General features: G+C 52.5%; 10 protein-coding genes across 10 annotated transcripts; 5 read left to right on the forward strand and 5 right to left on the reverse strand.

The window, feature by feature from the left end:
• Positions 1 to 138: 138 nt before the first annotated feature.
• VMA5 (Vacuolar ATP synthase subunit C) lies at positions 139 to 1,443 on the reverse strand (the record flags this gene model as incomplete). Its single annotated transcript, XM_064834845.1, has 3 exons — positions 139 to 333; positions 401 to 1,086; positions 1,146 to 1,443. 3 exons carry the CDS (start codon positions 1,441 to 1,443, stop codon positions 139 to 141), a joined length of 1,179 nt encoding a protein of 392 aa, XP_064697716.1.
• A 535-nt stretch (positions 1,444 to 1,978) lies between these two features.
• On the forward strand, positions 1,979 to 3,214 carry GCV1 (Aminomethyltransferase, mitochondrial; the record flags this gene model as incomplete). Its single annotated transcript, XM_064834846.1, has 1 exon — positions 1,979 to 3,214. One exon carries the CDS (start codon positions 1,979 to 1,981, stop codon positions 3,212 to 3,214), a length of 1,236 nt encoding a protein of 411 aa, XP_064697717.1.
• A 1,475-nt stretch (positions 3,215 to 4,689) lies between these two features.
• On the forward strand, positions 4,690 to 5,562 carry MET14 (Adenylyl-sulfate kinase; the record flags this gene model as incomplete). Its single annotated transcript, XM_064834847.1, has 4 exons — positions 4,690 to 4,697; positions 4,806 to 5,058; positions 5,110 to 5,460; positions 5,518 to 5,562. The coding sequence occupies 4 exons, from the start codon at positions 4,690 to 4,692 to the stop codon at positions 5,560 to 5,562; spliced, it is 657 nt and encodes a 218-aa protein (XP_064697718.1).
• Positions 5,563 to 6,137: 575 nt separating this feature from the next.
• PRP5 (pre-mRNA processing RNA-helicase) lies at positions 6,138 to 9,944 on the reverse strand (the record flags this gene model as incomplete). Its single annotated transcript, XM_064834848.1, has 3 exons — positions 6,138 to 6,499; positions 6,554 to 9,425; positions 9,471 to 9,944. The coding sequence occupies 3 exons, from the start codon at positions 9,942 to 9,944 to the stop codon at positions 6,138 to 6,140; spliced, it is 3,708 nt and encodes a 1,235-aa protein (XP_064697719.1).
• A 444-nt stretch (positions 9,945 to 10,388) lies between these two features.
• PRP31 (U4/U6-U5 snRNP complex subunit prp31) lies at positions 10,389 to 12,299 on the forward strand (the record flags this gene model as incomplete). The annotated part of the gene is made up of 2 exons (XM_064834849.1): positions 10,389 to 10,745; positions 10,830 to 12,299. The coding sequence occupies 2 exons, from the start codon at positions 10,389 to 10,391 to the stop codon at positions 12,297 to 12,299; spliced, it is 1,827 nt and encodes a 608-aa protein (XP_064697720.1).
• Positions 12,300 to 13,670: 1,371 nt separating this feature from the next.
• LTS14_002143 (uncharacterized protein) lies at positions 13,671 to 17,241 on the forward strand (the record flags this gene model as incomplete). The annotated part of the gene is made up of 7 exons (XM_064834850.1): positions 13,671 to 13,795; positions 13,844 to 14,075; positions 14,127 to 14,482; positions 14,541 to 14,890; positions 14,945 to 15,572; positions 15,627 to 16,828; positions 17,009 to 17,241. 7 exons carry the CDS (start codon positions 13,671 to 13,673, stop codon positions 17,239 to 17,241), a joined length of 3,126 nt encoding a protein of 1,041 aa, XP_064697721.1.
• A 914-nt stretch (positions 17,242 to 18,155) lies between these two features.
• Positions 18,156 to 18,917, forward strand: LTS14_002144 (uncharacterized protein; the record flags this gene model as incomplete). The annotated part of the gene is made up of 2 exons (XM_064834851.1): positions 18,156 to 18,410; positions 18,459 to 18,917. 2 exons carry the CDS (start codon positions 18,156 to 18,158, stop codon positions 18,915 to 18,917), a joined length of 714 nt encoding a protein of 237 aa, XP_064697722.1.
• Positions 18,918 to 19,395: 478 nt separating this feature from the next.
• Positions 19,396 to 20,092, reverse strand: LTS14_002145 (uncharacterized protein; the record flags this gene model as incomplete). The annotated part of the gene is made up of 2 exons (XM_064834852.1): positions 19,396 to 19,455; positions 19,526 to 20,092. The coding sequence occupies 2 exons, from the start codon at positions 20,090 to 20,092 to the stop codon at positions 19,396 to 19,398; spliced, it is 627 nt and encodes a 208-aa protein (XP_064697723.1).
• Positions 20,093 to 20,792: 700 nt separating this feature from the next.
• On the reverse strand, positions 20,793 to 22,551 carry LTS14_002146 (uncharacterized protein; the record flags this gene model as incomplete). Its single annotated transcript, XM_064834853.1, has 2 exons — positions 20,793 to 21,227; positions 21,409 to 22,551. The coding sequence occupies 2 exons, from the start codon at positions 22,549 to 22,551 to the stop codon at positions 20,793 to 20,795; spliced, it is 1,578 nt and encodes a 525-aa protein (XP_064697724.1).
• Positions 22,552 to 24,099: 1,548 nt separating this feature from the next.
• Positions 24,100 to 25,651, reverse strand: LTS14_002147 (uncharacterized protein; the record flags this gene model as incomplete). Its single annotated transcript, XM_064834854.1, has 2 exons — positions 24,100 to 24,209; positions 24,262 to 25,651. The coding sequence occupies 2 exons, from the start codon at positions 25,649 to 25,651 to the stop codon at positions 24,100 to 24,102; spliced, it is 1,500 nt and encodes a 499-aa protein (XP_064697725.1).
• Between the last annotated feature and the right edge of the window lie 2,037 nt (positions 25,652 to 27,688).

The following is a 27,688-nucleotide window of genomic DNA, read 5'->3' on the forward strand; positions in this document are numbered from 1 at the left end:
GCATATATTCTGCATTCAAGCGCTAGCTGATACAGATGTCTCGCTGGTTCTTAGAGTGACGCAAAATCTTTTGGTCGTGGGTATTCACAAGGCGCTCTACAAAAACCAACTGGACGCCATGCCACAGATGCCACTTGATTATATGATCTCAAACTGATAGAACACATACGCCTCGTATCCCTCCCCGCCGCCAAACCCGGCCATCTCCTGCTGCATTGACGAGTCGTCCTGTTTCGCTCTCCCCTTCTTGTCTCGACTCATGGCATTGCCGCCGAGTTCTGAGAAGCGGGCGTCTAATCCCGCCTTGGCCTTTTTGCTTCGTTTGGGATCGGTCTGCAGATAATATTAGCACCGTCTTGATAGGTTTGCTCCTCGTCACCATCGCATGGACGGAGCCTACCTTGATCAGACCAGAGACATAATCCAGCGGCAAACCATATCTCAGCACCGTCTCCACAAACACTCGCAAAGTCAGGACATGTATCCAGGCCATCACAGCATCGCTATAGCCCGTCCTCCCCAATCGCAGAGCCTCACCCCACACCTTCCTCTCCTGCTTCTCAAGCCGCCTCAGCTCTGCCTCCTCACCTTCTCTACCACCCTCATTGAACTTCAGATCGCGAGGTGTCCACCGATGTTCTCTGCACTTGTGCACAAACTCTCCACTATGCTTCTTGAACACCGTCACAGCCCAAAGCTGGAACTCGTCATCCTTGGCCAGTAGTTGAGCAGATCGTGGTACGACCATTGGTGATATTGACTCGTAGCTTTTCAAGAAGTCCTTGACGATTGTGTTGGGCACAGCTACGAGGTGTTGTTGTAGGTACTCGGAGTCCTCAGGTTTGAGTATGTTATCGGGGTTGACGATGGCGGTGAGCGACTTCTGTGACAGGTTTCCGGTCGTGCTTCGTTGAAGTTGGGCTAGCGAGGTCTTCACTTGATTGTATTGGTTGAACTTTGCTCGGACATCGTTGTCGACTGCTGAGGCTTCTTTCTGCAGCATGTCTACCAGTTCAGCTATGGGCTTGTCGGCACGGTACTTGACTTTGTTCCATGAGAAGGATTGAAGGTAGTTTTCCACGGGTCCTGCATATGATCGTTAGCCATGATATATATCTACACCGCTCCTATAGAGTGCATCATACTATCGTTCACGACCTTCTGCTCCTGCAGCTTTTGCTCATCTCCTTCTAATAGTCCTCGCAACGAATCCTGAACCTTGTCTACAACACCTTTGCATCCTCCTTCAAGCTTCGTCAAATCATCTGCCTGCTGTACTAAAGCATCCAGTGTGCCGACCTTGAAGTTGGGTATCGCAAAGGGGAATGTTGTGCCGTTATCTGTCTGGACTGCGGATCGGAGAGCTGTGAGAGCTTCGTCTGTGTTGCCTGATTGTGATATTGAGGTTGGCAGTGAGACCAGGAAGAAGGTCTGTGGTGGCATTGCGGGAGGTGTGAGCGTGGGTGGTATGGAGGTGGTATATGGCTGTACAAGAGGTCCTGTGAGATGTAATGGAAGCTTGTACTTGAGCTGCTTTTGCTTTGGAGATTCACTTGCTTGAGATCGGCGTCATCCCACGTCCATGTCCAAGCTCAAGTTGCGTGTGGGGATGGCCAGTGGAGCCACCTCTTTCTTCTCAACTATCTCACGCTATTTCAACATACATATCCCAGGGCGGGTACTTGATCTCGAATCCAGGAACAATTGAGATAAACTCATTACCAACGTTGTGGTACGCGGCATGGCAGCATCAAGACATGTCCCGAGGCTCACTAGGACGCTTGAGCAATGCAGAACTCCTCGGATCATATATCGAGGCTACAATACTGGCCCTCGTTTAGAAAGACTTCAACCCACTTCTCATGCTCCTCATCCTTTGGGCTTCAGTGCTCGCCCGGTGAGAAGCTCCGGATTACCACTCAGGCAACATGCCCGCCTCCAGAGCTCACTTAGCGAGAACACAAAGCCTGCGCCACCGATGCCGACCGAAGGAGAACCAGGTAAGACAGGACTCTACGACCTCCACCTCCGCTACGGTGCCAAGATGGTCCCCTTCGGCGGATACAGCATGCCAGTCCAGTATTCCGACCTCGGCGTGGGTGAAAGCCACACCTGGACACGAGAAAAGTGCTCGATCTTTGACGTGGGCCATATGGTGCAATACCATGTCGAAGGCCCCGGTGCTGAAGCCTTTCTGGAGTCTATTACACCTGCTGGAATAAAAGATATGCGACCTGGCCAGAACTCGTTATCTGCTTTACTCCACCCTGTCACGGGTGGGATCGTGGATGATTGCATTATCACCAGGCTGGAGGAGGGACCAAAGCATCTGTTCTATCTGGTCACGAATGCGGGATGTCGAGAAAAGGACTACAAGTTCTTGTCTGAAGCTATTGAGAAGTGGGATAACACGATGAACCCTGTCGTGCATCTGCGTCACTTGCAATATGATGGCGAGTCTTATGGTTTAATCGCACTGCAAGGTCCAATGGCGGTAGAAATCTTGAAGTCTGCACTCTCGGAAAATTGCAAGGTGAACGTGGAAAATTGGTACTTCGGCATGGCTAAACACATCACGCTCAACATCTCGACGGGCGAGAGTCTCCCGATCGTGGCGAGTAGAGGCGGGTACACCGGCGAGGATGGCTTTGAAATGTCAATACATCCATCCCAAGTCGTTGAGGTGACCGAGACATTGCTGAACAGGGCTGGGAAGGATAAGCTGCGGCTTGCAGGTCTTGGCGCGAGAGACAGTCTACGATTAGAGGCTGGTATGTGCTTATATGGACATGATTTGGATGACACGACTACGCCGGTAGAAGCTGCGTTGGGCTGGATCATACCAAAGTCACGTCGCACGCAAGAAGGATCAGGCTTCAATGGTGCGGAGACTGTTATACCGCAACTCACACCGGCATCAAAGGGAGGTGTAGGTGTTGAGCGTAGACGTGTCGGTCTGGTCGTCGAGGGTGCGCCAGCTCGAGAAGGTGCGGAAGTGATCGACGAAGCAGGTCAGGTGATTGGGAAGGTGACATCAGGTTGTCCGAGCCCAACGATGAAGAAGAACATCGCTATGGCGTACGTGAAGAATGGTATGCATAAGGCTGGAACTGAATTACAGGTTATGGTGCGACGGAGGAAGAGGAAGGCGGTGGTCACGAAGATGCCATTCATTCCAAGCAAGTACTGGAAGGGAGGCGCGACTCCTGGGTAAGTCATACTGTAATTCTCGAGGACGAGCCAACTCGAGTCGCAAGACGCAAACAACATCGCCTCAATCATTTGACCCGCTCACCATCTGAACCTCGTCGCTGGTGTCGCTCGCTTCATACATCGATGCCCGTCGCCGTTGAACTTGTCGGTTGCCTGTCCTTCCCTCGCTGCCTTGATATCATTCACGATACATACCTTGCAATCGTCGCACTCAACGGCTGTCCATCTCGGGGCACTCACTTTGGCGCCAGATATTGGCGAACTGGGTGGTGTGCTTGGTACTGCGGGTACTCCACGAACCGCAGAAGCTGTCGTGTTTGCTGTGGAGTTCTTGACCACCGCGGCGGGTATTCGTACGTGCTCGACTGGGGAGGGGGTCTTGCCCCGTACCTCGATCGGTACGGTCGAGCGAGGCGGGGAAGGAGAGTACTCACGGTCGGGATCGCGAAAGATGATACCCCACCCGTCCCTAGCCTGGCGATCAACGTCTTCTGTCATTCTGGGACTATCGACGTGGTGGGGTGTGCTTTGGCCGTTCGGTCCGATTGTCGCTAGTGGAGATCGCACGAGTCCATATCTAGCACGTACATCCTGTACAGCGCGAGCGCGATCTACCTCGCGGCGGAACTGGCTGTCGCGAACATCACGAGCAAGCTCTACAGGGTTGGGGATTAGCGATAGTCTGATCACGAGGACAGCTCCACCGTTCGTACTCGAACCTGCCACCATGCAAAGGATGGTGTCCCAGTCCCACATCTTCTTGATTCTTGCAAGCTCATAACAATTGGTTGGGCGGGCTTGACGATACTGTCTGTTTTTGGAGCTCGAGATGCTTGTCCTTGGCAGTCCTGGTTGTGTGTGTCGTTGGATGTGAGATGTAATGTGTTGGTGTGTTGCGGTGCTGGACGTGTGAGGTGAGTGTCGACCACGTTGATTGCGATTGCACAAGCGGGGCAACGCTAGCACCTCACATGACTAGCGATTTCTGTAATAGGCAGGAACGCTCTCAAGCTCGTGATATGCCGTTCCACACGTGGTCAGCTCGGAGTTTGGACTGTCGAGTGTCGTGGCCGTCTCTTCGGATTACTTTTCACAATTGGGAAGGGACGAGGGAGGTTCATTCGAATCCACCAACGTAGCCTTCACGGCGCGAAGCCTACGATGCATAGAGTAGAAGCCGTTTCACTGAGTTCTACAAGGCCTCTTCGATCTGCCATATTCCCGCCATCGATGGTAGATACTCTGCTTGATCAAAATTCAAGACTCCTTACCAACAACCATGCTCGTTCATGGAAGGGGTCCGGGCCGGCGCAGGTCCGACGAGGATGGTGGGGCACTGTTGTCACGCAATCGTCGACGCTGGGAAAAGTTTGGCTTGATTGATGAGTTGAAGAACATCTTGGCTATAATCGTGCAGATTCCCTTATTGAAGAACAACCAGAGTGGACAATCGACATACGCAGCACTAACTACACAATGTCAACGTAGGTCGACCTAGCAATCACCATTCTCTCCGCCAAATTCTTCATGCCCTGCGATCGAGTCCATCGTGCTAGGACATATAGCCAGAGCAGCTGCTGATGGCGACGCAGCAACATCACCTGGCACTCCGGCCTGACTCGTCAAGAGCGAAGTGAATTGCGAAAGCAGAAGGGGTGCACAGTATGGTTCACCGGTCTGTCAGCATCCGGCAAGTCAACCATCGCCATTGCGCTTGAGCAACATCTTCTACACCTTGGTCTGGCAACGTACAGACTGGACGGCGACAACGTCCGTTTTGGCTTGAACAAGGATCTGGGCTTCTCGCCGAAGGATAGGGAGGAGAACATCAGACGGATAGCAGAAGTAAGGACTCATAGCGGACTATATCTACAACACCACTAACCTCCCACGCAGGTCGCCAAGCTCTTTGCGGACTCCACGACCATTGCACTGACGTCCTTCATCTCTCCCTACAAGGCCGACCGTCAAATTGCCCGAGATCTCCACTCCGACACCAAGAACACCGACTCACCCCTACCTTTCATCGAAGTGTTCATCGATATTCCCGTTGAAGAAGCCGAGAAGCGTGATCCCAAGGGTCTGTACAAGAAGGCTCGCGCTGGGGAGATCAAGGAGTTCACGGGCATCAGTGCACCGTATGAGCGACCGGAGAATGCAGAGATCCATATTCACTCCGAGAAGACGAGTGTGGAGGAGGCGGTGGTCATCATCACGAAACATTTGGAGGAGAAGGGCTTGTTGAAGGTTGGTGGATCGTAGGACTATTTCTGCTGCCTCCGTCGATGCTTGACACACTGGTAGTTGCCATGGTACAACTTCACTATGCTGCTGATCCAGGAATTCTAAGAGAAAATCTTTACAATACTCACCAACCCTCTATCTGCTTACAAACACTTGTGCCACGATCTCGTTCAGTCCTCGTGCCTAGAGCTCCGCAGTGACCTTCATAATGTCCTATCACTCTCCTGACGCACCGTCGTTTACCATAGTATGACTTCGCGAGAGAGATACTGCGGAGAAAGAGCATATTCCGTGCTTTGGACTCGGTTTAGTCAATAAGCATAGTCTGTTTGGCTGCCTTATACTCCAGCGAGAACATCTACCGTAACCAGGCTAGTCCTTGAGCACTCTTCTCAGGCGGAATCTGGTTCATGAGTGACGCGTCAGTGTGCCCGGGATTGTATAGCACGTATCGAGGACTGCACGCCACTCCATCACACTTGTGGGAACGTAGGCAGTCTTTGATCAATTCATACAGCTGGACACAATGTACAAGCCGCCTAAGAGCACTGGCAGAAGAGCCATAAGCATGGTCGTCTATTGAACGACGGGCACCTCACCTCATCCGAGACCATCTCGTCGTCGTCGCAAGCCCCAAGCCATCACCAGACTACCTCCCGTCATCCTCACTTGGCCATCTCTCAGACGACACTATATCTCCCTCCACCTCCACTTCCTGCCTCCGCCTCCAGCGCCGCCACAGTTCCCTCCCTCAACAGTCTAGTCAGTTCTCTCATAGCCTGCTCAACCACAACTTCCGTATCTCCCTCGACCAAGATATACAATTTCGGCAACTCTCCCTCCGCCGGCTCCTTGCCTGTAGCATAGAAATTTCCCTTGGTGGTTATACTCGTACCAGTAGACTCGAGGATCTTGGCGACGTTAGTACGGTTCGTGACGGCCCAGCGGGCTTTCTGCGGGAAGTCGTTGATCTCGAGCGTGGCGTGGAAGGCACCGGCGTCGGGGCCACGATTGTCGACTGGGATGCCGGGGCGTTGAGCACCTGGTAAGCAGTGGTTAGCATTCCGACAGATAGAAGAGTGACGAGAAAACATACCTTTCGCGCCAAGCCGACTATTGATGTTCGCAGCAGCGGCCGCGACTCGAGCAAGCCTGTCGTTACCAGGCTTACTGCCCGTCGCGCCACTCTTCGTCGGCTCCGGTGCAACCCTCTTCTCAACACGCATCGCCTGACTGAGATGGAGAGCAAGGGCAGAAGGCAACACGCCGGATTCCTGAGCCGACGTCTTCTCCTGCTCGCGTTCAGCATCGCGGTCTTTGACCTGTCCGGTAGCCTTCGCCAGCATCTTTTCCACCTCGGTCTGTTTCTTATTGGCTGGCTTCTCCTCTTTGTCATCTTCTTCATCGTCCGCTTCATCGCCAGTCTTGTGCGTTCTCTTTTGAATGGCACGCTCGGCATTACGAGCTTCTTCAATCCGCTCTATACCACGGCCACCGAAGCCTGCACCAGAAATCTTCTTGACTTCGCCCGCGGACACTTTCTCCCGATACTGCTTGTCAAGCTCGACTAGCTCGTTAGGAACTTCTCGCTTGCTGTCCTTCAATGCCCTGATAAGGAACGAAGCGAAGCGATCCTGGTCTGGACGAACGAATGTGACAGCTGTACCCAAATTTCCAGCTCGACCTGTACGACCGGCACGATGGACGTAGTCCTCCAGATGATTTGGCGCATCGAAATTGATAACTAACTTGAGCTGCTTGACGTCCAGGCCTCTGGCAGCGACAGATGTAGCGACCATGATGGGTAGAGCGCCAGACTTGAAGTCGCTGAGAGCTTGGTCGCGGTCGACTTGTTCCCTGCCACCGTGGATGGACAACGCCGGGTAGCCTCTGTTATTGAGATCCATGTGAACCTTATCAGCAGTCTCTTGCCTCTCCACGAAGATGAGACATCGAGCATCTTCGTTCTCGTCCCTCGTGAGCTCACCTAAAAGTTCGAGCACACGACGGAACTTGCTGTCCTCCGTACGCACCTCTACGATCTGAGTGATTGTATCAGCAACTACGCTGCGTCCACCAACCATGATTCGCAAAGGATTGTTCAGTGCTTTCTTCTGCACAGCCTCGATTGTCTTAGGTAGTGTGGCGGAGAAGAGCACAGTCTGACGATCTGGACGAATGTTGACGAGGATCTTGGCAATTTGCGGCTCAAAGCCCATGTCGTACATACGATCGGCCTCGTCCAGCACCACATACGTGATACGTTTTAAATTCGTCACTCTGCCAGAGTTGGCAGCGAGAAGATCGATCATGCGACCGGGCGTGCAAATGACGATTTCAGCACCGCGTTTGAGCTCGGAAATCTGGTCTTTGATTGGTGCCCCACCGTATGCGCAGACTGCGCGGAGGTTGAGCGCACGCAAGTACGGCTTGCAGTCACGATGAATCTGTGTTGCGAGCTCACGAGTTGGAGCGAGGACTAAGCCGATGGGGCCATCAAACTTGTCAAGTGGCGGCTGATCTTTGATATGCCGGAACATGGGTAGCAGGTAGGCGACAGTCTTTCCAGATCCAGTTTTCGCAATTCCGATAGTGTCGCGACCAGACATGATGGCTGGTAGCGTCTGAGCCTGGACTGGTGTGGGCTTCTCGAACTTGAGACCACGAATTACATCCAGGATCTGAGCACCAAACCCACCCTGGGAGAATTTCGTGATGGGTGTCGGTGCGTTGCCACCAAGACAGGTAATGTTATCAAGGTCGGCACGAAGTATATCGACGTCTTCTTTGCTCATCTCGGTATGCTCGACAGGCTCCGTGTAGAAAGCCTTGCGGAAATCTGGGTACTGCACTTTGGCGTGGTTGACTGTGGGAATCTCTTTCCTTTTCCGCTTGGCTGCCATAGCTGAGATGTCGTCCATACCATCGCCAACAGCCTCGAGCTCGTCTTCATCGTCACTCAGGCTAAAGACCTGTACCTGCTTTCTGCCTTGACCACCAGTCGTCGTAGCAGTGTCGGGTGCAACGAGGGCTTCCATGAAGGCATCGAGCTCGTCGACCTCATCCTCTTCGTCCTTCATTGGCACGTCAGCACTCGTCCTACGAGAAGCGCCACGGATAGCGAAGCCATCTTCTTCTTCATCCTGCGTAGCTCGAGCTCGATTCAGGGCAGCCTCGCGTGTGGCAGCAGCCTCTTCTTCATCAGAGCGAAGGTCATCCTCGTCGTCTTCGTCCTGATGAGGCCGACTGACGTTCATGCTATGCGTGATCCTGGCAAGTCGACCCTCGTCAGGAAGTCTTTCGAGCTTACGTTTGACATCTTCATCACCACCGAGATCTGTCATGGCAACGTTAGCCTCGTCAATTGCCTTCTCGGCAACGGTCTTGTTAAGCCCGAACCCGGAGACTTTTGCATTGCCGTTGGTTGCCACTGCGGAAGTTCCTGTGATGTATGTGAGCTCGAATCCGGCATCTTGACGCAGGAGGTAAGATTTACCGTGTGCGCGCCCTGAGAGAGCCGCTCTGCTCCCGTCTGGCTGCGGTGCAAGATTGGAAGCACGAGCAGTCTCCGCTTGTTTGGGGATAATTGCGCTGCTGCCAAGGATACCTCCCTGCTCACCCTTCATTTTAGCCATCTTTGCAGCAGCACGCTTAGCTATAGCCTTGTGGTCGAATTTGCCGCTGTAGCTTGCGGGTGGAGAGGTCGTAACTGGCTTTTCGTCTTCAGCTTCCTCCTTGGTGCGGGGCGACTCAGTCTTAGTCATTGCAGACGGTGAATGGACGGCGGGCGATGGCGAAGATGCGCCTTCAGTCTTTACAGCTGGTGAAGCATTACCACTGCTTGAGCCATTGGGATTCATCTTGTCAGCCAGAGACTTTTTCCAGGCCGCAACCTTGGCGAGCTTGGCTAAGTAGGCTTCTTCTGCGGCTTTGGCTGCAATCTCGTCCGCCGTGGGTGGACGGGGAGTCTGTTCGGTTAGCCTTAGATCTGAAGTAGCCGTAGGAGGACGTACCTGGCTGTCCCGTCCAGTGCCCGATCTCACACTTCCCCGATCCCTGCTAGGACCTCGAGATCCACGTGGAGGAGGTGAGGAGTTGGAGTCTCTGCGTGGTCGCTTCCTGTCACGGTCATCGTAGTCATCACCGTAGCGGGACGAGCGATGGTGCCTGTCACGATCTCTCACCGGCTCTCTATCCCTGCTATGCTTGCGATCACGGTCACCGCGCCTGTCTCGATGGCGGCGGTCATCGTAGTTGTCTCGGCGGTCGCGTGACCTGCTTCGAGGACGGTGGTCCCGATCACGCTCGTGATAGCGATCTCGGTTATCTTGGCGGGGCTGCTTGTTCATCAACTCGCGTCGTGGCGGGCTACGCGAACGGTGGTATCTTACATCTCTATCCCTCTCACCACGTGAGTGTCTCTGAGATCCACGATCATCGCGGTGGTCGTAGCGGTCGTCAGTTCTGCGGCCTGGTGAGCGGGCCATTTCTGCGATGGCCAGTCGTTGTTGATATCCGTACTCTCTGATCTCTTCGCGTTCGTCTTCTGACTCTGTCTCACCGCACCGCAATACTTCTGTTGCCTGCCCGAAGCCTTTCCTCCGCTGCCTTTGCCTTTGCCTGTGCACACGTGATGTTTGCAATGCTCGATACTTACTCTCAACCGGCCAGTGCTTTCTCTCGCCTCGTCTCGCCTGTATGCCAACGCTGTTGCAACGCCTCGTCGGCGGCCTGTGGAAGTGAGAAGTATGTAATGGGACTTCAAAAGTGCTTCGACTGACGGAGTGTAGGTCAGCTAGCATGACTCGTGCTGCGGGGTGTGACTAAGCGTGCATCACGAATTCACGTGCAAGAGTGCAACCTACTAATGTTCTCCTTCCTCTTCAAGCGCTTTCAGCTAGCGTCGCAAACCATACTCGGGCTTTAACAAGATGACGACTATAGCCGACGAGCTGTTCAACGACTTCGAGGACGACGACGATGATCAGAACGACGAGCAGGAGGATGGACTCCTCGGTGGGTACGAGGATGGCGAGGAGATGCCTGCGACGGGCGTGACCATGCCTACTGAAGCCAAGCAGTCGAATGGGGAGATGGAGCTGGACGGAGACGAGGAGGAACCGGACGATGACCCGGATGCTGCCACAAATGCGCCGAGTCACTTGAAGATGGAGGAGCAAGAGGATGAGGCCGAGACCAAAGCACGAGTGGAGAAGATGCAGCTGCAGAAGGTCAGCGACGTGCGAAGTGTCGCTGTGCTGATGAAGAAGCTGAAGCCGGTCATGGAGGTAAGCATTTACCCACTCCCTACCATCTGAGAGTATCATCATTTACAGTGTGAACACAGACCTGACCACTTCGGATTTGCGCAGGAAATCGAACATTACAAAAGCCTTCCTGCGGAGAAGCAAAACCAAAATATCGGCGGTATCGAGGACAATCCGGAGTACAAGCTGCTAACACAATCCAATACACTTTCGACCAGCATTGACGGTGAGATCATGCTAGTGCACAAGTTCATCCGCGATCACTACTCGGTACGCTTTCCAGAGCTCGAGACGCTGATCCAGAACCCATTGGAGTATGCCAAGACTGTAGCAATCATTGGGAACGGACCTTTCGACAATATCCGAGCTATCAGCGAGAGCAAAGAGAATCTCGTAGGGCAGCCTTTGCGGCAAGTTCTTGATGGTCCCACACTGATGGTCGTGACCGTGGAAGCAACAAGCACTCGCGGCACCGAGCTGGAAAAAAATGAACTCATCACCGTCCGTCGTGCCTGCGAGATGGTTCTCCACCTTGACCGCGCCAAGAAGCTTCTGACAGAATACGTCCAATCGCGCATGTCTCTCTTCGCGCCCAACCTAACAACTCTGATCGGCTCACTGACTGCCGCTCAACTCCTCAACTACGCTGGTGGAATAACAGGACTAGCCAAAACACCCGCCTGCAATATACCACCTTTGGGCAGCAAGAAGAACACAGCAGCAGTAGGTCTTGCGACCAACATTGGTATCCGACATCAAGGCTTCCTGTACAACAATGACATCATCCGCGACGTGCAGACCGACCTCAAAGTTCAAGCCATGCGCATCCTCTCTGCGAAGATCGTCCTTGCAGCTCGTGTAGACCAGGCCCATCAAGCTTCCGCAGGCGAACAAGGGTTGGAGTTCTACGATCAAGTCCAGAAACGTATCAACAAACTCTCGGAAGCGCCGCCCAACAAAGGCGTCCGTGCTCTGCCGGCACCAGATGACAAGCCTGCGAGGAAGAGAGGAGGAAGGCGAGCGAGGAAAGCAAAGGAGGCTACTGCCATGACTGATCTGCGGAAAGCGCAAAATCGCATGGTCTTCGGTCAGGAGGAGAAGGAGGTCGGGTTCGGAGAGTCGACGATGGGAATGGGTATGATTGGGGCGAAGGATGATGGCCGGATTCGCGCGACTCAGATCGACCAGCGTACCAGGGCTAAACTCTCGAAGAAGAATCCTGGGTGGGGTGGTGCGACGCCTGTTGGTGGTACATCGACGTCTCTGAGGAGCTTCGGTGGTGGAGCTAACACGATCTCATCGTTGAAATCCGCCGGTCTACGATCTTCGGGTGTTGGATCTGGGCTCAAGACGCAGGTGGGTAACGCGGGTGGTACCATGTCTACCGTCGCTTTCACGCCTGTACAGGGTCTGGAACTTGTAGATCCAAGGCGAAGAGCAGAGAATGAGAGGAAGAGGAAAGCTGAGGAGGACAGATGGTTTCAGGGTGGTACGTTCACGGCGGTGGGCAAGGTCGATAGTGGTGGCTTCAAGATGCCTGGATTGCCTGCCAGTAAGGCTGCTAAGAAGGAGTGAAGAGAGTGAAGAGGTACTGTAGGAGTGTACGGGTTACATGTGCCTTCGAGACTATTCGGGCGTCAGTCAATCCCCACACATCTGTCAAGATGACTTCATGGCAGGAACGGGAGGTAAGGAATGGTCCAAGCAACATTGACGATCTGTACGAGGTATGTTCTCCCTGCCAGCAATCTTTCCCCCTGGAAAATTGTATCTTGCTCACCTCCTCCACACAGTCAGGAATATGTGCGGACCAACGCGAAGCGACAAGCGCGCGACCTATCAGATAATGCAGATAGTAGGCGAAGCAAAGTACAACAGCCACAGCCATAGCCTATCCATGAGACCCGCAGTCAGCTGCCGATACCCATGATCTCCCCTGACCTCCCCTTTGGCCCAACCACGCTCGGTCCATTTGGCAACCTGGTGTACAAAGGAGCCTTAGGACATTCCAACAAAAGAAATTGCAAAACGTACAGCAGCAGGCATTCGCCAGTCGTCACCGACCTGACTACTACTCTACCGGTTCGAGGCTTAAGTACAGGAGAGCGGACGGAACAAGTTCTCTCGACGACGGATCGCGGGCTTCGCCAGGATGCTGGATTCCGGGTGGCCACACGCGCCTCGCTCGAAATGGCTAGCGTCGTGCCTCTGGCGAGCAAATCCGCTTTCCAATTTGCAGCTTCTCAGCAGACGTCTCTTCACGCATGCCGGAGCACAATCGCTGCGGCGAGAGGCTCATGTTCGGTCCTTGAGACAAATGCATCTTACCCAGCTTGTTGGCGATCAGACGTCAGCATGCCTTACAGAATACGACGTGGGCCAAAACCTGGATCTCAGAACCCGGATCGTGAATTCGCTGTGGACGCCACTTCTAGCACCCTTCTGTCTGGCAGCGTTCATGTCCGTGATTCACTCATGATCTTATACAACGTGATCCCGACATCCGTGTTCGTGGAATGCCCCTCGACGCATGCTTTGGGAGCATCCGAACTCATCGACAACTGTGTGTATCTGTTCACCACAGGAGGGCCCGACTGTCTGGATCATGCCCCGTCATATGGTCCATGTCAGCACCAGCTTCATCTTTTCAGTGAGTATACCTACCGCGGCTGCCTGGTCGCCTGGATGCCTGGTTGCCTGGCTCGATGTCTGCCCTCCTCCACATCATTCTAGATCCTCGCACGGGCTGTTGGACGTGCTTCTTTCTGAATGATAGGCTAGTAGCGATCGTTCAAGTAGCTTCGCTGCACTGTCGTCATTCGCAGTGTCGGCCGCATATATGCAGTGTGCTCCCTGCTCGTTGGTGGACTCTGGCTACCACTTCTGCGTTTCTTCCCCTACCAATTTGCCCGTCTGCGACGCTTCAGCTTGTCTGCATCCGACATCATGCCACTCGATCCTGATATACTTGCGATGGTGGAAGACGAGTCTGACTTCCGACCTCCAGCAGAAGATGTCGCTGGCCGTGCTTACGTCGAGCGTGTCAGAAAGTGGAAAGGCACCTGGACTAAGTAAGCATCACAAGGACTAGGTGAAGAACTTCGCTAACCTGCTCCTAGATTCTGCCTTGAAGCGGGCCAAGAGGTCGACCCTATCCATCCGTTTAATCCCCCTCCGCGACTGAATCTGATCAAAGCTTTCCTGCATAACAAGGCTCGCAAAGGACGTGGCCGCCTGGATACCAAGATCGTAGTCCGTACGGTAGAGAAGTATTGGACCGAACTCAAACGCATCATCTGGCGGCAGACCTCGCACAACTACACCCAGGATGAGGTTCGGGACATGGAAAACGTAGGTCTCCACAGATTATCGAAGGCTCACGGTCCTTAACCTTGTATTCAGTACATCCGCGTACGATTGCGCAATGCCGAAAGCCTGACTACCAAAGCTCGGCCAAAACCACTTGCAGACGGGCCTGTAGTTCGCGACGTTCTGCGTTATCTCTGGGTGAACGACGAGTACGAGTACGAACATCCCCGAGTACGTTTGCAGCTCACTCTTGCGGTATTTATTTTGCACTACATTGGGCTGCGTCCAGGCGAGCTGGTCGAATCTTCATGCCATGCTGGCTCTAACGAAGGTCTATTGTATGGCGACTTCAAGTTCCTTATGATCCCGGACAGTCAAGGTCAGCCTACCTTCGCTATACAGCCAAAGATTCGTAACAAGAAAGGTCGTCGCGGGGAAGATGATAAGGAGTAGGTTGCCAAAAATAGAGTGCGAAAGCATGGATAGATGCTGACGTGCCTGGTTCAGCGACGAAGAGAACCTTACCGAAGAGCCTTATCTCCGTAGGCTGTGTCCAGTAGCTGTGCTACTTGCTTTTGCCATCGCCGATGATGTCTTCGACGAGATTCATAGGCCCGAAGATCTCGGTCGTGTACGATTTCGACCAGGGTGCGACTCTGTTGAGCTGACGGTCCGTGCAGAGAAACGCAGTCTTCCTGTACTCCGGCGGTTGGAGTACAATGGAGAGATGTCACCTTCGCGGATCATGACTGCAGATTATCTTGCTAGCTACCTTACACAACTGGGGTTTCGGGCTGGCTACAAACAGAACCTTGGAACATATCCCTTCCGACGTGGGTTTGGTAATCAAATTGACAGTGAGTCACTCTATACAGGCGAGATTTGCCTGACCAACTGACAATCTGCGGCAGAATACGTCACTTCATCCCAACGAAGGCGGCAGATGGGGCACAAGAATGATGATACCTTCCAAGCCTACATTTCTCGCATCTCAGGTGTTCACGTTCAAGCTATAATGAACGGTGCAGACCAGGACCAGGACACAATAAATTATTTGCGATCAATGCGGCGAGATCTCAACGTTCAAGGTCCAGCGGCGCCTGGTTCATCGCTCACTGATCCTCGCTTCTGGCGGAACACTGTAGACAGTCAGGCCTCAAACGTATCCGAGAGGCTTGAGCACATGGAAAAGCGTCTAGCCTATACTGCGGTCCAGACCGAGACTATGCGGCCTGAGCACGATGCTGGAGCGAGCAAGGCTAGCATTTTCGAGGGAAGCGAGAGTACCAAGCCGCTTAGTGCCATGGTACATCGGCCTGCGGCGTCCAAATACCTCAAAGCCTACCTGAGATACGACTCTACCCGGGAGAATCTGATCCAGCATTTTTACGAGCAGCCGCCGGACGAAAAGATTCCGCTAGTAGCAGCTGTTTCTCTGTATCTACAGGCTGCACTACCCAGCAGTCCACCTTGGCGGTATCCAGATGCCGATCCGGATGACAATGGTCTTTGTTTTGTGTGTAGGAAAGGGTGTCCTATGTACGTGATATCTCATCTCGACCCGAACGGACTGTTATGCTAATCGGGACGCAGAAACAGAAAAATCGACCATAATTTGCATCTGCTGACGTGCCAGGCCAAAAGGGTGGCGCGCTCGCTTGGCAACAAAGCGTGGGCTCCATACAGTGACGGAGTTTTCACCTGCCTATGGAGGAACTGCGGGGTCCGATTGAACGATTTCGAGCCAAGCGAGCTATCGCTTCACATGAGGCGCCACCTCAGGAACGGCAATCGTCTATGTCAATGGAACGGATGTCTTGCCAATCACTCGACGACCTCTGATCTACGAAACCACCTGGTGTCGATTCACAGGATGCCCTTGGACAAGGTCTTACTTAAGGCAGCCGAATTCTGTTTCGAGTGCGCTGAATGGTTTGGCGACAACAAAGCTTGGGAATCGCATTGTGCTTGGCATCTAAGCAGCTTGGACTCTTTCTCAGGACAGATTGCACGCAGAGCCATTGTTTTAACTGCTCATCGATGCTTGTTCTGCTTAGGCGACGGCGCGTTGTCCGCTGCGAAGCGCTATGCAGCCTTTCCAAGACGCTCGCCCTACTTGCAACACGTTCGAACACACTTGAGTCGGCAGAAGATATGGCCGATGCCGTGTCCACATCCCCTATGCACCGAAGCAGTTGGCGATCGACGTGCATTCTGGGATCACGCAAAATTGTCCCATGGGCTTGCACTGCCTCGCAACTTGAAAGCTTTCGCAGACGACGAGCTCTACCAGATGAGCGATATTGAAGGACCGCATGAAGACAATGGTCTGACCCCTCAGAGTATGGACGAAGACGACGATCTTACCGAAGTGGGTGCACCAACGACTGGCATTGTCCGTGGCGCGGTCTCGGATACTGGAGCCCCGGACGCACACGACAGCGGAGATCTGCTGCATGTCGTAAGCCACACCCAAGTAGATCCGCGGGCACCTTCCATCCCTCCAGGGGACACAGTATCACTCGCTATTAGCGCACGGCCCGACCAGGAGGTCACTAACGTGTGTAGGTCGCCTCCAGAAACCTCACCGAAGTTTGGTGTCACCTGGCCCTGCGAAAGTCCTGGCTGCGGCCGCGAATTCGAGGGCTATCAACAGCTAAGTCAACATCGGAAAGTGCATGCGGTTCGAGATTGCCAATATCAAGATTGCTCGGTCACGGCAGCTACATGGAAGCTGGCCGTAAAACACATGATCTCTGAGCACAACTTCAGCCCGTGGATGTGTGAGCTCCCAAGTAAGACGGTTTCTGAGCAGGTTTGCAGAATGCCCTGTCGTGACAGCAATCAGCTCAAACAGCATATGAGGACACACGTTTGATGAAGTGCTATTCTTCTGTTTCCCAGTTGTGGGTGCGACGACTAGTATGAGTACTGCTCCGTTAGAACATCTCAGATCAGGCTGGATACTGTGATAGATAATGAAGAATACGACAAAAGCACGAGATGCGCTACGTGCAAAGACGCTGAAGATCTGGACGGCGCTCAGGTGGTGGCCTCTAAGATCAATGAAGATCAGGCCCATATTCTCGCAGTTCTGAAAATTAGTGTAAGGTCTACTCTCGCAGGACGGGACGTACTACGTGCCTGGAGAGAAGGCCTCGGTCTGGCACTGAAGCTGTCCCACGACCAACAAGCGAATCGCAGCTAAACGTCGTAAAATTTTACCCACCAATACCAGTCTTTGAACATTCGTCGGGCAGCCTGCGGACTGTAGCTATCTTGTTGTACTGCTGATCTATCACATGTGGCTTGGACGACCTTTGGATCCACTACCAATCAAGGTTATAAAAGATGACAAAAAGAGATTCTTTAATCAACGCAGGTGCATAAGTCTACGGATCTTGTATCCTCACGATCGCCTTCGCCAACAATGCCCACGCCTGCATCCTTCGCACAAGCTCACCTGATGTGGCCTTTTCCTTCGCACAAGCTCACCTGATGTGGCCTTTTCCTTCGACCAGAGCTCGCTGGCTGTTCTACAGCAACACCTGACCGTTTAGCAAGCCGGTAAGACACTCTTTCTGCGTGAGACTCGTCTAGCTCTGGCGTACTCAATGAATTACACAACTCATTCACATCGGTGATAGCAATTTCGAGCATTATACCATAGATTTGGATATTCTCGGCTTGACAACGCGATCTGCATACTTGTCCACTTAGGCACTTCTCAGCACGCGACCGTGCTGCGATAAGTTAGGCGTCTTCTGGGAGTGACAGGATTGCCTTCATTGCCGGATGAGTGAGAAGCGCCGGAAAGGCGTCCATGAGTCTGGATAGAAGCGTAACCGTTGGCCCAGCGAAGAGCAAACTAGCAGGGAATGTGCAGGCCAGACAGAGGGTTGTGATTGCCACGGGGCGTCCCGCCTCGACATGAGTGCTAATTTCGTGATATAGAGAGTCCGCTCGCCCTCGTCATCGGATCGTCCTCACCGCACACCACTTGCATTGCTACCAACCGCGTATGTCACCATGGACGTAGTTATCGTCAGCCATCATCAAGCTCAGCCAAATGGCCCGTTGAGCCTCGTGCAACTACAACCAAGTCACAGTATGTTCGGCATGATGGCTAAATTATGGTACAAGGTTGCAGAGATCTGTCGAAGAGGCAGAGGTCTAAGAGCCAGTATATTCGTGTCACAGCTTTATTCAGGACACAATGATGCGCGTGTCACCCGATTTCTGACACACCTGAGGGAGAAATCCCCACTCCTAGTCTTAGCAGCAGACTTGCAACCAAAGGTGATGGCCGAGCATCCCCGAGGCAGTTGGGTCGGCACATTTGACATCCGGATGCAGGCTATCAAGTTCAGAGAAGACGTACGTCCATGAATAGTCTCTTGCACAAACAATAGCTCACTCTTCTAGCGAGTCAGATTTACCACCTTGAAGTACGCCACAATGCACCAAGCCGCGCAGTCATATCAGCAACGACCGCACGACCAAGCGGCTCGAGATGCATGGATCCGAGCAACAGATGAATATTGTGTCTCAGCAGTCTTGATCCTTATTGCGGGGACGCACGAGGTTGGTGGCCACTTGGCGATCACATATTACGGCAATGGAGATGCCCAAACACCGCCTCACATGCGCTCTTCATCCAGCCGACTTAACCAGGACGACGACGACGACGACGACGACGATGAAGATGACGACGACGACGATGACGACGACGAAGACGATAGTGGAAGCGAGGGTGCAGGTGAATCGGGAGAAATTTTCGAGCAAGAGGTGTTCGGAGGTCTGGTTGATTACTTTCAAGACAATGGCTACCCTTCTCTTCCCGTGAGCCACTTTTGGACGCTGTTCTTGAGGGTTCCGTGCTGACAAGGCAAAGATAGGATACCCATGGATAGTACGTAATGACCGAGCTGAAAGGGTTGCTATACAATCTATCCGAGATCTTGTCAAAAACTCTACGCCAAACTCGAATGAACCTCTACTTACAGGTTCAGGTGTATTTCGACAACTCAGCGGGCTACTAGACGGCTCACGTCGGGAAGTGGCTGGACTGACACGTCTCAGTAGCCCAGGAAGTCCAACGCACACAAGGGCCTCGCCACCGATCGCGGGCGCCATCGTTCCATTGCAAAGTCTGGGATTAGTGCCATCTTATACACCTACCTCGCGAGTACGATAGAAGCCATGATTAAGCATGAATGTGATTGTGGTTCTGGTCAAGAATGTGTTTCATCTGTGTAGGGAGCGCATGAATTGTTCAATCTCGGGACAGTCTTCGCGCCGCGTGCGATGTGTACGCCTCTTCCTCTTCGAGATACGTTGCAGTGCTGTGAATGGTAGTATCTTAGCCGTGTCCTTCTGCATGAGTCTCTGTATCCGACGCAAGCGAATTGCGAACGTTGGTCTAAAGGCACGAACAAAATTTATCTGCTTTGGTCTTAGTTTGACAGTGCTGAGGCTTACTAGATACTCACCGAGGCCTCTGTATTGATTGCTTCGCAGTGCATGCGTCCACCGAATAGTTCTTCTTTGGCCCAGTCCAACATTGTGTCGCTCGACTGCCAGTAAGGTTTAAGTGGTGAACAGCGACATTGTTCAAAGCATCGCACGAACAGGTCGCAGAACACGGGGTCGACAACGTTGAGCAAGTACATGCCCACAAGGTATGGACGCGGGTAGATGTCCACGATGCTCGTCGGAGTGGTGATGCTTGCCCAAGCTTCGGGTATCTGAATCTGTATGCGTCCGATATCTTGCTTTCCTGCGAACTCGAGTGCTCTGCTAAGATGGCTTTCGGTTTCATGTCCGGGCGTTTCTTGCTCGCGGAGTCGTTGTAGTAGAGTCGTATCGCCCATCTCGAATGCTGAGCGTATGCAGGGTGTGCCCGACAAAATCTGGCCAAACGTCTCAATAGCTCGTGGGCCCATCACCAGCGACTTTAGCTGGCTGCTGACTCTCTGTTTAAGATCTTGTGGTAGATCGGCGATTGCTTGCCACTGGAGTAACGCCGTGGTATGGACTTCCTTAATGGCGGAAGCCATCTTAATTGCAAAGTTACTGTAGGTATAGAAGTGGATGATAGGCCTGACCTGATGAGCAAAGGTCATAGCTCACACGCAACTCCACGCTTAGCTAAATCTGGTGACATTCCGTCCACGTATTGGTCAGAAGGGATGTGGAGGTACTTCCGTTACCCACTATACTTGTCCGGGGATGTTCGAGTACAGTTTATATTCTGACACACAACGAGCGCGATAAAATCGACACAGCCAGTCCCGCACGCGAGGTTGCGATCAATGAACAGAATATCCTAGGTGGTTGGCCATCCAGTTCAGACGGAGTACTGAAGGATTTGCAATGAACGGGACGAGCAGGAGTGGTGTGATCTGGACTGCGATCTGAACTAGCACTCACAACCCCTCACTTTACAGGCCTTCATGTCAATTAACTTTGCTCTTCGTGCGTAGCTATCGCAATAAATGATCAATCTAAAGTTCTGCGAGAGGTAATGTTCATAAAAGGTCGGCAAGGCACTCCTTCAATGTGATCTCAAGAGTTTGGAGATATTCTCGCCTTTCAATTGCATCATCAGATTCACCGGCGATGTCTTGAAGTTCCTCATCGGAGTAACCGGCTACCTTCTCTGGCGAGAACACATCAGCAAGCGAGCGTAGGAGATGTCGCTCGATCACTTGACGGCAGACGTTGTCGACGAATGTTTTCAATGCAACCTAGAACATATCAGAACTGCTTGACATCTGACGCACTGAAGCCAACCTTATAATAAGCGTTCAAAGCGCCCCTTCCCTCAGAACAAGCTTGTTCGTCCATGTTGACCACAATGCGGTCTTGCAACAAGCCTAGCAGATTTTGTATATCCACGTTGTTGTTGCTTATGTGAATCCGCCCACCATAATCTTGGTGAGTGGTTTCGTCCATGGCCTTTTTCAGAGCTTTTCGAGCAGAATCATTTCTCGCTTTCTGAATGTTATCAGTGTAGTAATGGTTATACGTTACGGGTTGTTGTGCTTCGTCAATCCATAATCTATTCAGTTCTTCGTCGGCGTTCTTTTTCATAGCTTCGAGAGCGGCCAGAATGCCTTCCCGGAGTCTCTGTCGTGTATGCTCCTCGTCGGTCAAATGTGACACGAGAGCGTCCAGAAACGCTTCCAAACGCTGGCTGACAGTCGAAAGGTGTCGTGTACTCAGCCGTAACCACGTGGCGGATTGCTCGTGGAATAATTCCGAGAGAAATACGTGATTGTAATCACCAGGTAATTCCCGTCCACGAGTACTAGTATATACCTGAGCCGATTAGGGGAGGCATTTCATCAGACTACGGCCCATAAAGGCTTACCTTCTTCACCCACTCCTTCATGGCACTCTCTGTGACAAGTATTTGGCCACCGCCATCATCCGCTTCACTACCAGATTCTACGTCATTATCTGATTCCTCCCGTGCACCAACTCTTCGCTTCTCTCCTTTCGTCCTCATGAGATTAGCATATCCGACGTTCTCTGAATGGACGATAGCTCTTAGTCGAGTCGGCGGAATTTCTCCGCCGGCACTGCCGAAAAACCTCGAATCATCATAGTTTCCTTGTAGAGCTGAAGAGCAAATATTGTCAAATTTCATGGCCAAACGTGATAGATGGATTCGCAAGTCTGCCGTTGTCTTCCGAGGCCCTCCAAGCATAAGCAGCTGCTCGGCAGTCTGTCGCTCCAGTCGCTTCAGCTCTTGCCGCACCTTCGGAATCTCCTTCCTGATATGCCGTTCAAGAAGTTCCTGCAAAAATGCTCTGAGATTTTGAACTCCAAGACGGTCTGGGTTGAGCTTCTGATTTTTCCAAGGTGCGGACGTGAAGAAATCTCGCTCGATGGCTTCTCGATCGTATGTCGTCAAACCCCTCTCTGTCTCCTCAGGTGACGGATTTTTGATGAGGAAGAAACCAAGCTTGAGCTTCGTGGTATCTTCATTCCTCGCAAGCTGTGCGATCCGGCCCTCAGCTGTTTTATTTATGAGATCCGGCTTCGTTATGACCCCAATCGTGCGCTCGCCAGATGGGTCAAACTGTCTACACTTACGAATCACCGGTTGGTTGGAGATGTCATTTCCAGCCTGTACAACAGCCAGTATGATGGATCGCTTGCTCATCATATATGAATCAACAAGAGAGTGAACGGCTTCGACATCGTCATCGGTCTGCCCTTCGCTTGGTACCTGGATGATCCCAGGCAGATCAACCACACTCAGATGCAGACCTGTTGGTCCCGACACACAGATCCGAAGAACGTCTCTGGCAAATGTAGGAGCACCATTATTGGGTCCTAGTTCCCGGAGTCCCATGGCTGTTCCAGCATCTGAATTGATCTTTGGCAGATCATCGAATGAGTCCACCTCCCTATCGAAAGTCGTCAGAAGAACTTTGCTAGCTTCCTCTCGAGACGAGTGCGGGATTATTGATACGTTGATGCTGAGCGGTAATGCATCATCCTGCATAATAATCTCTGTCGCGAATCGTGTGCATAATCCATCTTGTTGAGGAAATTGAAAGCCTGATACACCATCTAAAACTGAGCTTTTCCCAGCAGACTGATCTCCACACACGATAATCTGCGGCAGAGATATGTGCTCACTAAGACCTCTTTTCCTGGCTGACGATATGGCCTTCAGCCAAGCATTAGATCTTTCTGTGTGAAGCTGAGGAAGGACGATCCCGATGTCACCCATCATGTGCAGTAAGGGATGTTTTTGCAGCGAGGTCCAAGCTTGGCAAGGAGGACGATTCGAGCCTCTTTTGTGCGTGTAAACAATGCTATTGTAGGTGCAACTAGTGATGTCTACATATATATATGTCACAGCAATAGATAATGAAAGTAGACAAGGTGCCTGTTCTTTTGGGTGGACCATTCTGACACCAATGAGACAGTGTCCCATCCTGACCTTGAATGATATGTTCGTCGTCTGTACTGATGGTGACGCTCTCTCCTCCGGTCTCACCGGAAGAGAACCATGGGTCGAACCAGAGAAATGCATTATTCGGACAGCTCCCACGCTGTCCCAACGACATTCTACCCTCACGTACCTCATCGCGCATGACATCTGACACCTTGTCTTCCTTCATACTGCGGTAATGGACGCCTTTGTGCCGGTTCTAGGCTTGTGAAAGTCCGTGATCTGGATCAGTGCCATATCATGGCGGTAGGAAGAATCGACAACGAACCTCAAACAAGTTTGCTGTCCACCTTCCACTTCGCCGCTACTCAAGACCACTTTCGAAATCCGACATGGTCCCACTGATTCGAACGATGGAACAAGACCCATTCGTCCAAGTTGCTACCACATCTTGCCATGTATCAAAAGGATCCACGGTTTAGTGTGCTGCGACTGTTTGTTACTTGACCAAAGATGTGAACCAAGAATTCAGCTCTCTGGCCATGGCTTGAGTCCGGATCGACAATGCCATGTCCTACATTTGAAATGTTTCATGAGTACCGCAACTGTATTCGAGACATAGCTTTGTTGTAGGGTCTTCGAGGCTTGATCACCATCTTAACTTTTTGAGCTACCACCTGTGAGGTCAATGGTAAAGAAGAAGACTCTCCCATATAGTAGAGCCAGAGCGAACTGACCAGTACCATGGTATAGTTGCTCAGACCACCCTGACACAATCCGATCTCCGCAAACACACTCGAGCATAGCGTACCACTCAATGTCACCGCAAAGCTACGTCGCAAACCTGCTCATACGCAGTCTCCATCACGGCCAATGACAAAGTTCGGCGCTCGACTCGTTCGCAATGGCGTGATCCATAATCGCTGCGATGCAGAACCTTCATGCGACATTAGTGAACTCCAGAACACCCTTGACCAGGCTAGAGCGTCGCCGGAGCAGAGCGAGGTGCAGTACGAGAGGTATTGCAGGACAGTAAGTTTTCTAGACAACGAAGCTAACATGAAAGAAGTTGCTCCGCCGATGCTTGCAACAAACCCACCATACGGCTGCTTCTAGCATCACGACGATTCGTGGACGGACATAGACAAGTTTTTAACGGAAGGCTGTCTTGCGTTTCTTCCCACTCGTACCGTCCATCACATGGGATGCTCGAGAAGTCGAAGGGTCTTCAATATTTCCTGTAGCCTGTTCCTCCAGCGCGTCTAGAGTACACATCAATATCGTAATCGAAGAAAATGACCATTTCGGACTTACCCCAATGTGAAGACTCAGTGCTCGTCGTATCCATAGTGTGATGGATTGCTTGCTCATCGGCCCTTGAGCCCTGACGACTGTCCTGGTTGCTTCTATTATTACCCGGCCAACCAATGAATGAAGCCTCAAGGACACCCAGTCGGGGTCTACTCAGGGGAATAAGCAGTTGTTCCCAGGCCCAACTGCCGACTGCGTACGAGTGATTCCGAGATGTGATATCGAGTGCTCGAATGACACATTCAGCAGCACGCCGTGCTTGTTGCTCTGCTCTCGCTGACCGCACCACCTGCTCGGTAGATTGACCAGTGGTCTGAAGGAAGCATCTGAGCTGCTCGAAAAGGTACCGCATACGGCTGTGGAGTTTCTCGGGAGCCAAGTGATCCTCGCATGGGATGATTTGGCTGAGATGCTTGAGCAAAGTCAATTTGAGCCCTTCAAGCTCTCCAATGTCCTCGCTGTGGCACGGGCAGTCCTCAACGTAGCGATGGAGAATCTGCGCGCATGTCGCCAGCGTGACGCAAACAATTCGAGCCGGCAGAAGTCCCCAGAATTGCATCAACATAGCGTGGAGAACATACTGTCGGAAATGGCCGGTATTGAAGTCGCGAAACATTCCGGGGCTGATCTGTCTCATGGTGCTTGTGGAGCGAGCAGGCCGCGGGGAGCAGAACACTTCATGCGCATACTGATGCCCGTCCGGTGTGTTGTGCTCGATACGCCCCGTCAACTGCGTCCGAGCCAGCGACCAGATGCGTCTCGGTTCGTCATAGAGATCAATGCTTGGCAAAACCACAACTTCATGGCGCGGATTATCGGCAATCCCTTCGATCATTTGCTCTACAACGTTGCGTACAGGAATGAGGAATTGCTGGTCCAGCTCGAGATCGTCCAGCCAATCTCTTACTAAGGTGAGGATATCGTCTCGGTTCGAACAGCTGAGTTCCACATCGCCGTCGTCAGCTCCAAGAGGAAAGCGAAAGCCGAAATGAGCGTCTCGCACAAACAATGCTGGTGGAGAGCGTTTGCGCAGCCGCATAGGCGGTATGGCGAAGGTGATGTGATGCCGAGATGTCTCAAACATCGCACCCGAAACGCATTCCACCAAGTTACGAATCGGTCGGAGAAAGTGGAGGTCCAGGTCATGGTCGATGAGCCAATCCGATGTGTACTCCGAGAGGTCGAGCTCTCCCGAGTAGGCGAAGATGAGGAAGTCATGATCGTCGTCGAAGAAGAAGCTAAACTTATACTCGCGCTTGGGGTGAGGTTCGACCGGCTGCGGATGGTTCTGGATACGGATCAGGCCAAATCTGTTGACCGGCGTTATGGTGGAAAATTGTCGGCGGTTGGCTCGTGTCTCATGGCATGGATCTGTATTCGCTAATTGACTCATTCTTGGAATAACGTGATATTGGCTCGCGGTATGAACAGTCGAGTGAGCTTGGGGTAGCTGAAGGCGTGAGGATCTTACGATAGTCCGCTGGAAGACTGGATAGGGCAGGCCGCTGCTGTTGGTACAGGAGAGGGCCAGTTACTCGTCATTAAATATACGCCTAGGAAACCGAGGCACAGCACCTTCTAGCCGCACCAGAGAGCAGCACTGCCGTTATCACATGCGTTGGTGGGGCACGAAGGTCTTGACGAGAGCCTCTCGTACATTGTTAGCGAGCCTTGCCGGAGTATATTGTCGTTGCGCCCACTCGTAGACGCTCGCGCCTTTCAGCTGTGAAAGTCAGGAACGAAGCTAAAACCCGCAGACACAATGGTTGTAATTAGGGGAAGCGTTGGGTAAGGATGGTCCTCCACTTGCCAGGTCTGCGGAGTGACGTCGGATGCAAGGCACAGCATCGTCTAGGCAGGAACGGAGGAAGCCATACCGACATGCATCCATGACCTGTCGTCAGCCCCTGCTCCGTGCTCCCTACCAGACGATAGGACGCGAAGTTCAGATCAAGCAGTGGCGAAGCAGCCCTTGTCCTGTGCGTCTGAGTGTCGTACCACAGCTGATCGAGGAGGGGAGCTACCAAGGCGCTGCATGATCGCCTCCAGAAGCAAGAATAGGATATGGTCACCAGCATCATGGCCAACGTTGGACATGAGGCGTGGTTCTTATGACACTGCTACTCATTGGTGTGCTTAGCAGTGGTCTGGCAGTGCTGCGCGTGACGACAACTATTGGACCTCGACAACTGGTAGCTGTTTGGTGGAGCATGTCACCCTCACGCTGCACCAGGGACACAGCCTCATGCTCCAAGCCCCTGCTGCTTCGAATCATGCACAGATCATGCCAGGCATGGGCGCCCCTATGGTTGGTCCAGAGTTCACGATGAGGGTGAAAGCGCTGTCTTGTCTCTCGGCTGTGCGATGGCGCCTTGACATGTCGTAATCGCTCCCAAGGCGGCTTTGCGGAGACCTTGCGTGAGATATAAATCTCGTTCTGGTAGTCTACTAGATGTAGAGAGTCAACCCCGTCCGCCAACATCTGTGCAAGTCCAGCTCGATACCAGCCTCCGAATCATTAGGGTTGCACAACATTGTCGCAAAATGGGCGACATGACGAAGACATCATCCCTCGATGCAACGACTTACGACGTAGTGATGCATGCACTGGCAAATTATGAGCTCGATGGCCAGCGACTCAACGATGGCGCTCTCCTGGCCAGCCTTCAGAAGGCGCTCCAGGATCTTCGCTTGCAGAGAGAAGGACCTTTTGGAGGAGCTACGACCTCGGCAGACAATCAATCATCATGTTACCGTTGTGGCCAAGGAACTCATGACCATGAGTGCAAATATTGCGTCTTGTTCTGTACATCTGGACGCACCGGTGGCCTTAAAGTCAAGCCGGTCGCCGAAATCATCGCCTTGGAGGAGGCCAACGCATACGCGTTGACTCTTCTGTACCAACGGTCACTTGGGGTTATCAACTTATCTTCCCCAAGCAATGCTATTGTTACGGGTACAGCCTCGCTCAATTGCCGGCTCACCACCGAAGAAGATTGGCCTTATTCTGCATGGCACCGCAATGCTACGAACCTCATGTACAGTCCGGAAGGAATGCTGCTTGCCTCTGCATGGTTTCCGGATGGACGGTGGTACTGTCTGACCTTAGCACGGTCTTGCGAATTGAAGCTGGCCGTGGATACCCTGCTACACAAGTCGAACTCCATCCTAGAGATATAGATGCCGACAACCAAGTCCAAGCGTTCTCGCGCATCTGGCAATGCCAGTCAGGACGTCGATTACAGTCCACGCGAATCTTCGGTCACAGCGGGCCATGTTCAGTATAGCGGTGTAAGCGCGGCGAGGACAACTCAAAGAGACGCATGCGAGATGCGTCGGCTCTCTGGAGTCCCAAGAGCTCAATTTTTACAATGAGTCTCTCATGCACGCTGCCACACTTGGTTGGGTTCGGGTGCAGGAGAAGTTTCGG

This window comes from Recurvomyces mirabilis (assembly GCF_035927965.1).
Source record: "Recurvomyces mirabilis strain CCFEE 5264 chromosome Unknown scaffold_4, whole genome shotgun sequence".
Taxonomy (NCBI): Eukaryota; Fungi; Ascomycota; class Dothideomycetes; order Mycosphaerellales; family Teratosphaeriaceae; genus Recurvomyces; species Recurvomyces mirabilis.